Source organism: Solea senegalensis, linkage group LG11 (genome assembly GCF_019176455.1).
Source record: "Solea senegalensis isolate Sse05_10M linkage group LG11, IFAPA_SoseM_1, whole genome shotgun sequence".
Taxonomy (NCBI): Eukaryota; Metazoa; Chordata; class Actinopteri; order Pleuronectiformes; family Soleidae; genus Solea; species Solea senegalensis.
The window spans coordinates 20,844,241-20,857,480 of NC_058031.1; the positions used below are offsets into that span (position 1 = coordinate 20,844,241).

A 13,240-nucleotide genomic window follows, 5' to 3' on the forward strand; every position below is an offset into this window, starting at 1 on the left:
TCATTTCAACACCTTTTTCAAGTAATCATGCTCATCGTTGGTTTAACAAACGCGGGGAGGAAAATAAACACATTCATGCATACTTTTTACAGTCAAACTCCATGGACTAAAATGTAATACCTCAAGAAATGGCGACTTCATTTTCCCAAAATTGATTAATCAACTTTTAATACTTTTTAAGACCCCGCAGACGCCCTATGTAAAGTCTGCATGGATCATTTAAATAATAGCATCGGTTGATATTATTGTGAACGTTTTGTAGATAAAGTAAGAGAGTGGAGGCTGAGATGGTTTGGTCACGTGCAGAGGAGGGATAGTGATTATCTTAGACAACAGGATGTTGAAGATGAAGCTGCCGGGCAGGAGGAAAAGAGGAAGACCACAGAGAAGGTTCACGGATGTTGTGAAAAAGTACATGAGGACACAAGGGAGAGGACAAGATGATCCGCTGTGGCGAGGCCAGAAGAAGAAGCAGAAGAAGAGGAGAATGAAAAAGAGGAAGAATCCCATATCAGCCCATGTCTAGTGTGTGTGTGTGTGTGTGTGTGTTCTACCTCTTGTTGGAGAGAACTCCCACAGAGAGCGAGGCCAGAGCATTGACCGCATCCGTTTCCTCACAGTCTCTCCTCTGAGCGGCCAGGTAGGACAGACCCACTGATCCACTCTGAGCCTTCACACTCTGCCAGTACTGACCTACAACACACACACACACACAGGTCACTGGGGTTATCACACAAATGCTGCACTCCTGTGGATCGTGACCTCCTATCAGAGAAGCCAGAGGGGGGAGAATAAAGATGGCACTTGAAATGGAAGACAAAGTAACTCACTTTGTCTCTGTATGACAGTCTGCAGCGACTGCACTGCGTTAGCGTTGGGCTTCTGAAGTAGCACGTCCTCTGACAGCGGCTCCTGCAGGACAGAGAAGCAGCAGTGATGACACAGTGAAATCACAATCACCTGATATTTACATAATATTTATAGTTATACATGATGAGAGCATCTATCCACCAGGACTCAAAGGCTGCAGTGTGCAGTTGGCGATTTTTGTTGTTGACATTATTATTCTGCCTCTGTTTATCTCCATGAACAGCAACAATATCATGTAATTTAATTTGGATGCTGCGTCCTTCACATGAAAACAGTCTCCGTCAAGCATTCCTATCAAATCTCACTGAACTGCTTGAGGACTGGGTTTTCTGAGCAGTAGAATTCACGAGTGAAAACGTTTGTGTGCGATCGCCGTCATCTGTCGTGACTTAAAACCAATCACTTACTGTGTGTGTGTGTGTGTATCTTACCATCGCTATACCACGAAAACCAGTCATGTGTAGCTGGTTTAAAAAGAATAGTTTGAACTCATCTGATAATAGTTTGAACGTAACAGACATTTGTTTATATTTAAAAGTTGTGCGCTACACTTTCAAGTCATTTCTGGACGACAAACAAGCATACGGGTCCGCAGATCGATGTTCTACACATGCACACTATTGTTTCTTAATAGCTTTATTCAACAACAACAATAAATATTTCAGGGGCTACGTAAAGACAACCTCATCACCCAGCATGCCTCACCTGTATACCCAGAAGAGCACTGACACAGGCTTCAGATGCGTCACAGATAGCGGTCAGGTCGTGACCTCCCTCAAGGGACAAGACCACACGACCGCCTGCCAGAGACATCAGCTGACGGGTCAGGAAGCTGAAACCTGTGGTAAACGAACACACAGACAGGTTAATATAAAGTATAATGGTGTCAACCATTTGAAATTTAAGCTCCAGTGTATAACATTTGTGTGACATAACTGCTTCAAAATAAAAAAAAGCCTTATAGACCCTTTCGAGAGCTATGTCACAGAAATATGCACAGTTTGGGGTCAGAAAACACACTCGTACCTTTTAACTTGCGTTTATAGAGCTCACTTCATTTCATGTAAGTTATCATTTATTAGCTCTTTCTGTTAGACTACCATGAAAAGCCTGGAGAAATGTGTGTGTAATGCACATATGTATATGAAACCTATGCTGCCTAGTTGTGGTCTTGGACTTAGCTAGCTTGTAGTTGCCGGTGTGACTTTCTCGTGTGTACAGGCTAGGTTTATCTATAAGGTAAGCGTGAATAGCTGGACACTTGCTAATATCATCTACCCAATCTTTTATAGAAGCTGGGTCGGGCAGACTATTGCCGTCGCCTAGTACTAATTTATTTAGGAATTGTTGGCGGTCCTACGTCAACAGCGAAATAACATATTCAGAATTATTCGGTGGAGGACCGTGGACATACACGATCTTCGCTTACCTGTTGTTGATGTTTTCTGACCCCAAACTAAGCGCGCATTCTCGCTAGGCTTGGAATGTTTGTATACGATGAAAGGGTCTATAGGAAGCTTTTTATCTATTGCTGCCATTTTGTGCCACCAAGTTTCTATGGCAGCCTGATTGGACAGAGCAATTGGATGAATATGAAATAAGATGGAAATGGAAAAACAACATTTTCTGGCATGGTAGGGCCACCGTAGTTCCTTGATGTGTGGGGAAAAGGAAGTGTTGTTGCAGTCTGCAGTCTCACCATTCAATGTCACTCGTTCTTACACGCTGGGGCTTTAATATAAAGCTTGGTAGTTGAGCTGTAAGACTAACGCACCTTCACTTACTTTAACATCTTTACTCTATTAACGCCTCTGAAGTAACGGTCAACCTTTTGCTGAAAAATTAGACCCTAATGGTGAAGACTTGAGGACGGACAACTACGCTTGCTTACATTTGGCGGAGACCTTGTACCCTCCCAGAGGAGCGGGGTTTCCCTCAGCGGCATCAAATCCGGCCGACACCAGCACGACATCGGGGGAGAACTCCTGGGCGATGGGCATCACCACAGACCTGCGAATACACACACACGGGCTATTGTAATAAAGAGGTTGTGTTGCAGTTCACACTGGTTAATAACACAGGTTGATGCCAGTGAAGAAAACACTACTGTGTCATTTTATTAGTCTTTTTCTAATCACTAAGCCTGTTTTGCCATATTCAACGCATTAAATATGTTACAAAACACTTCTGCAGAGACAAAAATCTTGTTATTCCTATTTGCCTTATTTGTTGTGTGTACATAGGGGCCTTAATTATATTATAATATAACATGTAAATTAGAACAAATGTGTCTTGACAACACAGAGGTAACAGGAGAGGAGAGTTTACACGCACATCTTAGTAATAAATTAAAGTCACTGCTGTAGTGATCTCACCTATGAGACACAAGGTGCTAAAACAACATAGTTCTCACTCAGAGGTCACGAAGAGCCATGTGACAACATGGAATTCTCAGTTGTTTGACAGCTTACTGACTCACTTGGATTCATGAAAATTGCTCCTAATATTTAGCAATTAGGAGTCGTTTAACTGGACAATTCCCAAAACTGGACAATCCGTTCCCGAGACGACAAATATTTATGAAAAAAGTCATAAACGTGACGAGTGAGACGGACTAATCCCAGACTCAGCTGACAGAGAACCTTTGTTTGCTGAAGAGGCTGCAGAGCCTGTTTGACAGAGTCATATTGTCTTGTCAGGTCTTGCAGCGGCGTTACAAGCAGATGAATATTTCCCTTAATGCTATTATTGTTGCCGCCGTCCCGAGGTGGACCGAGGCCCGACTCCGTGGCTCGACGCTGTCGGCAGAGTTCAAAGTCACAGTGTGGGAGTCTGTTTCCCATTAGAGGCTTGTCACTCGCCTCACGTCATTGACAACACAGAGAAAAAGAGGAAAAGCAGTCCATCTGGGATCCATTTCACTTCATTATTCTGGGGAACTCTCCCTCCCCCTTCACATACATAACCAAACACATACTGCTGTCATGACTGCATGCAGATGGACGACATGAGCTCATGGACAACAAAAATGAACACAAAAGGTACGTAAAACACAAACACACATAAGTCAAACACGCGAGTGAAAACACTTTTTACAGAGATGTACAGTATGCTACTTAATTAAACAAATAATGACAATCTATAATAATGAAGGCCATAACATTTTACTGTCGTCATGTGGAAATGAAGCAGAGCATGCACACACTCATCCCCGCCGCGCACACACACACACACACATCTAACCACAGAAACCAGCCCCACCTCTCCTGCAGACCCATTAAAGCTGCCGCGCTCCCCCCAGACACTAACTACCGGCAAACTAATGGAAAGACGGAGGGACGCAGGAGGAGGAGAGGAGGGGACGCTTATTAAAGATCAATCAAAAGAGGAGAGGTAATGGTTGTGTATGTGTGTGTATGTATATATACACATATATATGTAAGGTGGAAAAGCACCGACTCTCCCCCTCTGAAGCTGAAGCAGTCAAACTTAAACCCATAAAACCTATTCCATCAAAAGGCTTATAGGCTTTTTCCACGGACCCTTCAGCACTTACAAACTTTATTAATTACGTGGTGGTAGTGGAGGTGGTCTGGATGGTGGGGCCTTTTAGATGCCATTATGGCTTAAACTGATTATGTTGTCCTTCAGGCTTTTCATAGTACTTCTTCTTAGAAATTCCCCTGAAGAAATCGTCCTTTTTTTTCTTTTTTTCGTTTTAAATATCTGTTCTCATTGAGTACAGTGCAGTTGTTTATTTATCCTGCATCTTTGCTCTTTCCAATAAACTGTACGACTTCTCTAGCCACCATGATATTGTAAATTCTTCTCTTCGTGTCCACCTTGTTGAATGACGTCCCTTTCTCTATCTTTCATGTCAAACTGATTTTAACCTCAATGTGACTTTTTAGTTAAAGAAAAATGTAGGTTTGGCAGCTTTAAGTTCAAGTGTCACCAGGAATCAATGATTCAACTCGCATCACATTAAAACAAGTATTATTCCCTTTCACTCAGAAGCCAATCGTGCAAGAAGGGCTTGGTTGTGATGACGTCTCATCATGTGGTTCTCCAGCGAAAACTGAAACAAACACGATTAAAACTTCCATCGGGTCCAGATCTGGAGACGAAGCCACACAACTGGTATCGACGTAATACAAATAAAATACATTAAAGCAGGTTTGTCAGCTCTATTGAACTCGCAGAGAACGCATCAATCTCAATTCTGGGAGAGTGGTTCCACTTAATTTAGCTATTCGATTCCTTTGAAAATGTTTTTTCTGGTTTAAATGTGAAAAAGACAATCTCTGTTTTCGCTTCCTCGCATCAAACTGAGGAGCGTAAACACCATCTCTTTGAATATTGTTCTTGGACAATGCGGTTTCTCCCAAACATGCAAAACCCTGAGAAGCTCGTTTGAAATGAAAAGAAAACAATAAAGCCCAGCACAAACATGCTCACTGCACTCAAAGCGTCTTCTGCACAAACAGGAAGGGTAAACCAATACTAGGGCTCTATCAGGACACTTGGGTTTGAATTGTGAGTCTAAAAGTAATGACATTCATGATTATTGCAATTGACTTTTTCCACCTTAAATGAAACGTAATGCCAAAGAGCCTTTCAGCTGTTTGTGTTCATCAGGAAGATGAAGAAGAAATCTGTGATATTTCTACGAGCACAATATATTCACAGTCTCCTGTCAGTGGGACAATACACACACACTATGTAATGTATGAGAACATTGACGTAATCTAAACTAAGATTAGGAATTTCTTTGAGTTCCATGTCATTGCCGCTGCAGTGACCTGCTCCCCCTCCTCTGTATTACTCAAAGTGGAAGATCAGAGGTCGGGGTCAAGCTGTGACGAGGCAGTCCAGGTGCAGCCTGCTTCACGTTTAGGAGATTTTTCTTACGTCTTAAACCCTTAAAATATGTCAAATGAGCAATAATTGAATAGATTTTCAGAGCACAGCTCACTATGGAGGCACAATTACTTGCTAAATAATCAAAATCACAAAATGACGAGTTGCAATATTCAAATTGAAAGCAACTGCCACAGATTTGGATGAATGTTTTATTTCTTCTTGAGCACAAATGACACAGACATATCATGCAGCTCGTGTGAGAGCTTGTTTAAGCATTTGTGCTTAAGCACTGTATATAAACATGTATGCACACACAGGGTCAACCACCCCCCGGTTTTGACTGTGACTTTGCCACCGTTTCCCCTTTTCCAGTAAGCATGTGGTTGGCACAGTTTCCTTGGGGCTCGCTGCACCAGACAACCAAAAATCCCACACTATTGAACATTTTATGTGCCAAACACCCACCGACGACAATTATCCAACCCACGAGCAGGAAGTAACACGCTGTAGTCTGTCAAACACAAGACCTGGGCGCCATTTGCTGTAAAGCATCTGAGGTTTACTGGAAACAGCCAACGCTAGACACATGCTCTCCAAATGACGAGGATTATTTATTACGCAAGAAAGCACGTCAGAGGCGAAGCGAGGCCGAGCTCCTGAGCCGCTTAGATGTGTTTGTTGTGGCTCAGTGTAGAAGGAAGTGAGAGGAGTCGTTTGATTAAAGCGCACCAAAGTGTCCTCATCCTGATCAATAAAAAGTGGAACACAGCTGGTGGTGGTGGTGGCAAAACTTCACTTAAGTACAGGTTTTATGGTTTGTTGGATAATCGAGCAGCTTTCACATACGAGTTGCAGATTAAAGCCAGAGAAGCAAACTATGTGCATTCCTAACAATGTGGGAAACAATGTCAACAGTAACACTTGTATTCATGTTCATTGTGTCTTCTTTTATCGGGTTCCAGTCTTAACGAAAGTGATACATAAATAAGTGCGTTGTGGGGTACAAACGACAATACAAGCTTCTTTCTCGTGCTGAATTCGAGAACCGGTATTTACAAAAGTCTATAAAAGAGTGCATCTTAAATTCTGTCAGTGATTTCTTCTAAGTAATTAGATTTCTGCTAAATCATAGCAACATATGATATTGTTTATGGCTGCAGTGCAACAGTCTGTATCAGGAAGCACTGAAGCTCGACTCAAGATAATTTCTACTCTTTTTCCCCTCCACACATGAACAGAAATAATGAACAGAACAGTAAAGGTTCTTCTACCTGAATGCAGCCAGGTACTCAGCATCTCCCATGGGCGGGTCCAGTCCTCCAGTCCACGCCACGTTGACGTTGAAGCCCTCACCTGCTCCGGAACCAACCTAAAAACAAAAAAACCACACCGGAACTGATTTAATTCTTGTGGTTCCACAACAGAGTAGCACAGCGGAGTCACGGTCTTCCACGCACCTCAGCAGGCGACCCACTGCCGGGGAAGAAGTTCCCATCGTCGTAGCGATGAAGCGAGATGTAGAGAACGCTGGGGTCGCTGTAGAACACTTCTTGGGTACCGTTACCGTGGTGAACATCCTAACAGCAGGAGGAAGGGAGGACATTTTTTTTATACTGTATAGTTCAGAGCAAGTATTTCACATCGTATCACATTGATATGATGATAAAATAATTGAAATAACAGTAATCATCTTACCCAGTCAACAATGAGGATCTTGCTGACACTGAGCTTGAGCTGAAGCTGCTTGGCGGCTATTGCCACTGAATTGAAGTAGCAAAAACCCCTGTGGGCACACGCACACAGAGAACAATAAATGTAGAGACATTTCAGACAAAATGGCTTAAAAATGATTACAGTTAGTAATTAAAAGGTACAGTGTGTAAAAATGCAGGTGAAATTGTTTTCATTTGTACATTTTTATAACAATAGAGACCTTTTTTCTTCTTTCATCTTTTATATTTACAGTATATGAGGAGCCAGGTCAGGCTTCCTAGGCTTCCTAGTTTTACAGTAGCCCACAATGGACAAAATAAATACAGTATTTTTTTATTCCTGATGCTAATTAAAGGCTATTCAGAGATATTCAGATTCAGATATTGATTAATGTTAATGTTAATACAAAAGCTCTCCACCTGTTTGGTTATTCTCCATCATGAGTATTTATAGTATTCATCTTACTTAATTTGTCCCTTTATCTTTAGATTTTATAAATATCCTCCCAAGAGAAGCTGCTGAGAGTATAGAACTCACTGTGGTCAGGCTCAGCATGTGACTGACACACACACACACACACACACACACACTTACATTGGATTGGAGGGGTCTGCGTGATGTCCTGGTGGTCTGACCACAGCAAAGCCGTTCTGTGCAGCAGAAGAGAACGCTACAAATGAGCATTTCACTGGATATGAAGAGCATTACAAAGACTGTTACTCGAAACGTTCCACTTTATTATATAAAAAAAACAAGACCTATACACTTTTTACTCTAGATTAAACATACAAATTCCGAAGAGCACCGTAAACAGCCTCACACACGGTTTGTTTACACGAGTGCCGCTTGTCTTTACATCCGTTTCATGGCCACAGTCTTCAGTTTCACCACTTCACTGTATCCTTTTTGTTACATGAAGTACATTTGAGTCGACTTACTCTTTATTTATTTATCTGAGGGAGTACATTTTGAAGCGCACACACACACACACACACACACACACACAAGTTGGTGGGCCTTGTCAAAAGTGTGCACAGTGGCTGTTGTGGCTCATCGTAGGTTGGTGTTTATTGTTTTTCGTCCTCCGTCTGTCTGGATCTGCTTTCTTTTAGTGCAAGAAATGTGTGGAATGACGACGCCAGCTAAAAATATGTTGAGCCAGTGGTATTTTTACATGTGATTTCATGTTTCTCGCAGACTTTAAATCATTGTGATGGAGGAGGACGAGTAGGAGGATTTACGCTTTTATGTGACAGAGAAAAAGTGGCTTCTGAAGGCAAAGTGTTCGAGGCAAAATGTTTACCCCTCAATAACTTGTATGGTATACAATTGTCTTGTCTCTGTCACAAATAAACATATCAAATTCAAAAAAAAATAAAAAAATCCTGTGTGTGACATTTATGGAGGGTTTATTGGCAGAAATAAACCCTCCATAAATAAAATGTTTGTTCTGAAATGTAGGTGCCTTGTTGAAATCAAAGTCATGTTTCACACGACTTTTTAACAAATGAACACAACGACGTCTTAAGAAAGTCTTTAGTTTTGAGAAGCATTTACTGCATGTTATACACATAGTTCTGTCATTTACCGGAGTGGCATTCACTTCACCCGTTTCTCTTCTGCTCTGAGTCTTCTCTGAAGGACAAGAAAACTCGAAACGCAAATTATTTCATAACATGCTCCATTACAGGAACAGCGTGCCCCCTCAGCCCGGGATGATAGGCATGTAATGCACTTTACTATTACGACACGCTGATGAATACATTTTGATTGACATATGACATTTCTTGCTCGCAATTCATCCATCATTTTCCGTTGTGGGGGACACTTCATGAAACACTTAAACTTGCAGTACATGTTCTCTTTGTTGCAGTTATTGTATATAAACTGTACATAATGTACATTCTATTAACAATTCATAACATTTTTTTAATAGTCTAAGTGTTAATATCTTTTATGTTGTTTTATGTTTTTTTGGTAATGCAGGTTTAATTTGTATTATCTTTATCTTTACGGTCTTTGCTGCTGTAACAATGACTATCTTATCTTATCTTAGACATCATGTGTGTTCTGTTGTGTTCAGTTTAGAATGTTTTACAATACTACAAAGTCACAGTGAGACTGGAGTTGGACAATGTTTCCTTTGCATCCTTAAAAGGTGCAATATATAAGCAATGTATTGTATTAAGACATGACTGGGATATATAAAACAAGCAGAGGGTGGGACACTCATGTAAATGTATGTTAAAGAGAGAAAAATGCCAGTAGCATCTTATTGTATGTCAGTTTTTTGTTGGGAAGGAAACGCACTCCCGCATCATTTTGAATTGGGGTGGCAGTAGCTATTTTAAATGCTAAAGAAACTGCAGGGTTTGCTTTCTCACCTTCAGTTCTCCTTTGGCCACTCTGTGGGCCAGCTCAACGACGCTGCCTGCCGCCATGCGTGACGCCGTGGAGGTGTGCGACTCGTTCCAGATGGTGTCATTGTCAACCTGTCAATCAACAGACGAAGTGATGGAGCCAATTAATTCACAGCATCTATAAGTGTGCCAACAGTTATTTGTTGTATAGTATTTGTTGATAGAATATCTGAATATCCCTGTAGCATGGATGACACATCATAGCTGCAACAGCTGTAACTCAGGGATAATAAAATGTTTTTTGTTGAAATCAGACTCATATTTGCTACTAATTCTCCTTTGTACTTATTTTTTTTCCCCCTGCTGTTCACAAAGCAGCGTTACCGTCCCTCTGGCTTGGACAATGAATTCCGAGGCATTTCTTTTATCCCTGGTCACGGACACACTGTTCTTGTTAGTCTGTCCTGTCATGGTCTGACACGGGCTGTCAGGCAAACTTTAGCAATGAGACGAGCCAACTCTCTTTTCTTCCCTTTCCCTTTAATATCCTGTCTTCTTTTCTATCTTAATTTTCTTTGAAACTGGATCGCGTTTCATCGACGCACGTGATTGTGGTGTATTGTAAAGGCTTCAACGAGTGCTGCGGAGAGTTGTGAGAAAATATGGCGACAGAGGAGTGTGTGCGTGTGTCTTTTCCTTACTCCTACTCCCCCACATGGCAACATCACAAACATTCTCTGGGAGAGGATTCCTGAGAAGAAGAGGAACAGGCATTATTTAATTTCAGGCATTACTTAATTTCATTTTAATTTCAGTATACTTGCTCTATATCAGAGGTGTACACATACCTGCCAGTTTGCGGTTATCCAGCTTGAGTCTGTTGAGTGGGTTGGTGCCGTACAGCAACACATGGCGCTCAGTATGGACCGACTGCAGCTCCTCCAGCGTTGCTTTACGACCACGGATACTCTGGAAACAACACGACATTTAATGTGACGCTACTCAAAGTCAACAAACCTAACGTTTTATATAGATATTGCATAATACGCAACACATAATAATGTTAATCTGTAATGAATAAATGTCCCTGTAGATGCAAACCTCACCTCACACTGTCCACGCAGGCCTCTCTCCTGTAGTCGAGACCAGATGCTCTGTATTCTCCCAGCATGCTCGGGGTGACTGCTGTTGTCTCCACATGTGCACTGATGCTTCAGCATTTGGGAGTCATACACCAGACCTGCATATTGACACAAACACACACACACACATCAGAAAGACATTTACAGTTCATTTGTGACTCATCTGTTTCCTCAGGTCACAGACAGAGAGACTGATGAGGGATAAAGAAGCAGTGATTACACTCACCAAGAATAAAATATTAACATACAGTACTGTTCTCTGTGTCTTTCTTTATAACACTAACTCACTTGTTCCATTAAAGGAAGAGTTAATAGTTTGGGAAATACATTATTAGCTCTGTGAATGTCTGTGTACTTATATACCAGAGGGCAAGCAGCTTACCATAAAGACCGAAAGTACCTCCTACAAAGAGGAGATTAGCTTTGTCTCAGCACCTCCATGTTTTACTACTTCATCTGTTACCTTTTTGTTCATGTGTTTACAATAAGAATTGATATCATGATTGATATTACTGATATTATTATAATAACTCTGTGACATATGCCATATTGTCTGCTGCAATAATTATTTAGTGAGAATGGTAACCGTAAATTACTGGCTGCATTACTTTCAGAGCAAATTACAGTGTCATTGATACTGTATATTATATTAAATTACTATATTTTGACAGCTCTACTCTACTTACTTTAACGCTATGCTATAGTACATACTACTGTGATTTAGCAGTTGTATCCTGTTTTACTGTAACATAACAGGAGTGATACAGGATATTACTGTGATTTAACATAATAAAACATCACTTTAGAGGGGTTTACTGTGACAGCCACACCACTATTTTAATTTCACAATTAAAAAAACAAAAATATGGGATCATATTTTACATTATCACTGTTGAATCCTGTGAAAAGGTCATGATTTGTTATGAATCAGTTAAAGCCTGTGAATTCCTGGAAATAATTTACAGTCTTACCTTGAAACTCTAATTAATTTTTTTTTGGTTTATTATTATTATTGGTATTATTATTATTATTATTATTATTATTATAATATCTGGGGACAAGTGTGTGGATCATCTACTGTGGTGACCCCCAGACAGGGAGTTTGTTTGCATACTTACAAGTCTGTCTGACTTACCAGTGGTAAAGTGTGATTTGCTGCTGGTGTCCTGAGGGGGCAAACTCAGTGTCTTCTCAGGCAGAGTGAGAGAGGTCGAGGCCGGGGATGATTGTGTACGCGACAGGGGGCGATGGACGCCCAAGCTGCTGCCCACCCCGCCACCACCGCTGCGTAGCATGGGCACCGCCAGGGTCTCCATCTGTCGATGCAGCTGCTGCAGCTGCTTCTGCTGTTCCCATAACAGTGACTGCAGAACACAAGGTAATATCATTACCATAAAAAAAGACTAAATGAAGTGATCCGACACATACGATTTCTCTAAAATCCTTAAATTGATAATATTAAATTCTTAATTGATAATAACATTATTATCAATAAAATCACCCAGATGACTTATAGTTGAAGCCTTTACTTGATTTTGAATTTTAAGCACTTTGTAACATTAAGAAAAGTCCTATATAAATAAATAATTACATTATTGTTATTGTAATTGAAGCCTGAAAGTCTGAAAGGCAACACATGATCACGCTAAACTGACCACGTAGATGTGATGAGAATGCAGCGTCTATGACAATCATGCGAGCACAAATATTAGACTGCCATCTACTGGACAACTGGTGTTACTCCACGTGTTCAGAGGTCAACTATAGTTTTCCTACCTGGTTGAGTATGAGTGCATGTTGCAGGTTAATTTGCTCTTCATGGTTATTGGATGCCACAGGCTCCGCCTCCCTCAGTGACTCTGCCCTCACTCTGCTCTGATAGGTAGGCTCTGTGGGCGACATCCCACCACCGTCCTCTGAGTCCATGTCCTCAGAGGGGATCTGATGCAGTCTGGGCTTCTCGCTGGACTTGGACATGAGCTGCACGTGCACATTATGGACACATGTAAGTGTGTTTGCATTTGGGTGAAGACACGGCTGAAACGTCCTTCAGGAAATTGTCTATTTCCTGAATAATAATAATAATAATAATACATCGTATTTTTATAGCGCTTTTCTTAACACTCAAAGACGCTTGTACAAAATCTATTTAAACCTATTTAATCTATTTAATCTATTTAAACAAAAGCAAACAGCCAACACATTTGTTTCCTATATAACTGTATATGTTTTTACTGATTTCACTGCAACCACAGCAGAGTCATATTTGCTGTTTTCAACTCATATTTATCA

General features: G+C 41.0%; 1 protein-coding gene across 1 annotated transcript in view; it reads right to left on the reverse strand.

The window, feature by feature from the left end:
- hdac7a (histone deacetylase 7a) overlaps window positions 1-13,240 on the reverse strand; it is a 31,981-nt gene that overhangs the window by 2,984 nt on the left and 15,757 nt on the right. Inside the window, exons 11-24 of the mRNA XM_044037820.1 lie at window positions 12,725-12,928; window positions 12,084-12,312; window positions 10,913-11,046; window positions 10,655-10,775; window positions 10,508-10,557; window positions 9,831-9,938; window positions 8,041-8,096; window positions 7,429-7,516; window positions 7,191-7,310; window positions 7,005-7,102; window positions 2,762-2,880; window positions 1,576-1,709; window positions 831-912; window positions 555-693 (exon numbers count right to left, since the gene is read on the reverse strand). Of these exons, the coding sequence (XP_043893755.1) occupies window positions 555-693; window positions 831-912; window positions 1,576-1,709; window positions 2,762-2,880; window positions 7,005-7,102; window positions 7,191-7,310; window positions 7,429-7,516; window positions 8,041-8,096; window positions 9,831-9,938; window positions 10,508-10,557; window positions 10,655-10,775; window positions 10,913-11,046; window positions 12,084-12,312; window positions 12,725-12,928 (1,682 nt within the window). The remainder of the gene's footprint in view (window positions 1-554; window positions 694-830; window positions 913-1,575; window positions 1,710-2,761; window positions 2,881-7,004; window positions 7,103-7,190; window positions 7,311-7,428; window positions 7,517-8,040; window positions 8,097-9,830; window positions 9,939-10,507; window positions 10,558-10,654; window positions 10,776-10,912; window positions 11,047-12,083; window positions 12,313-12,724; window positions 12,929-13,240) is intronic.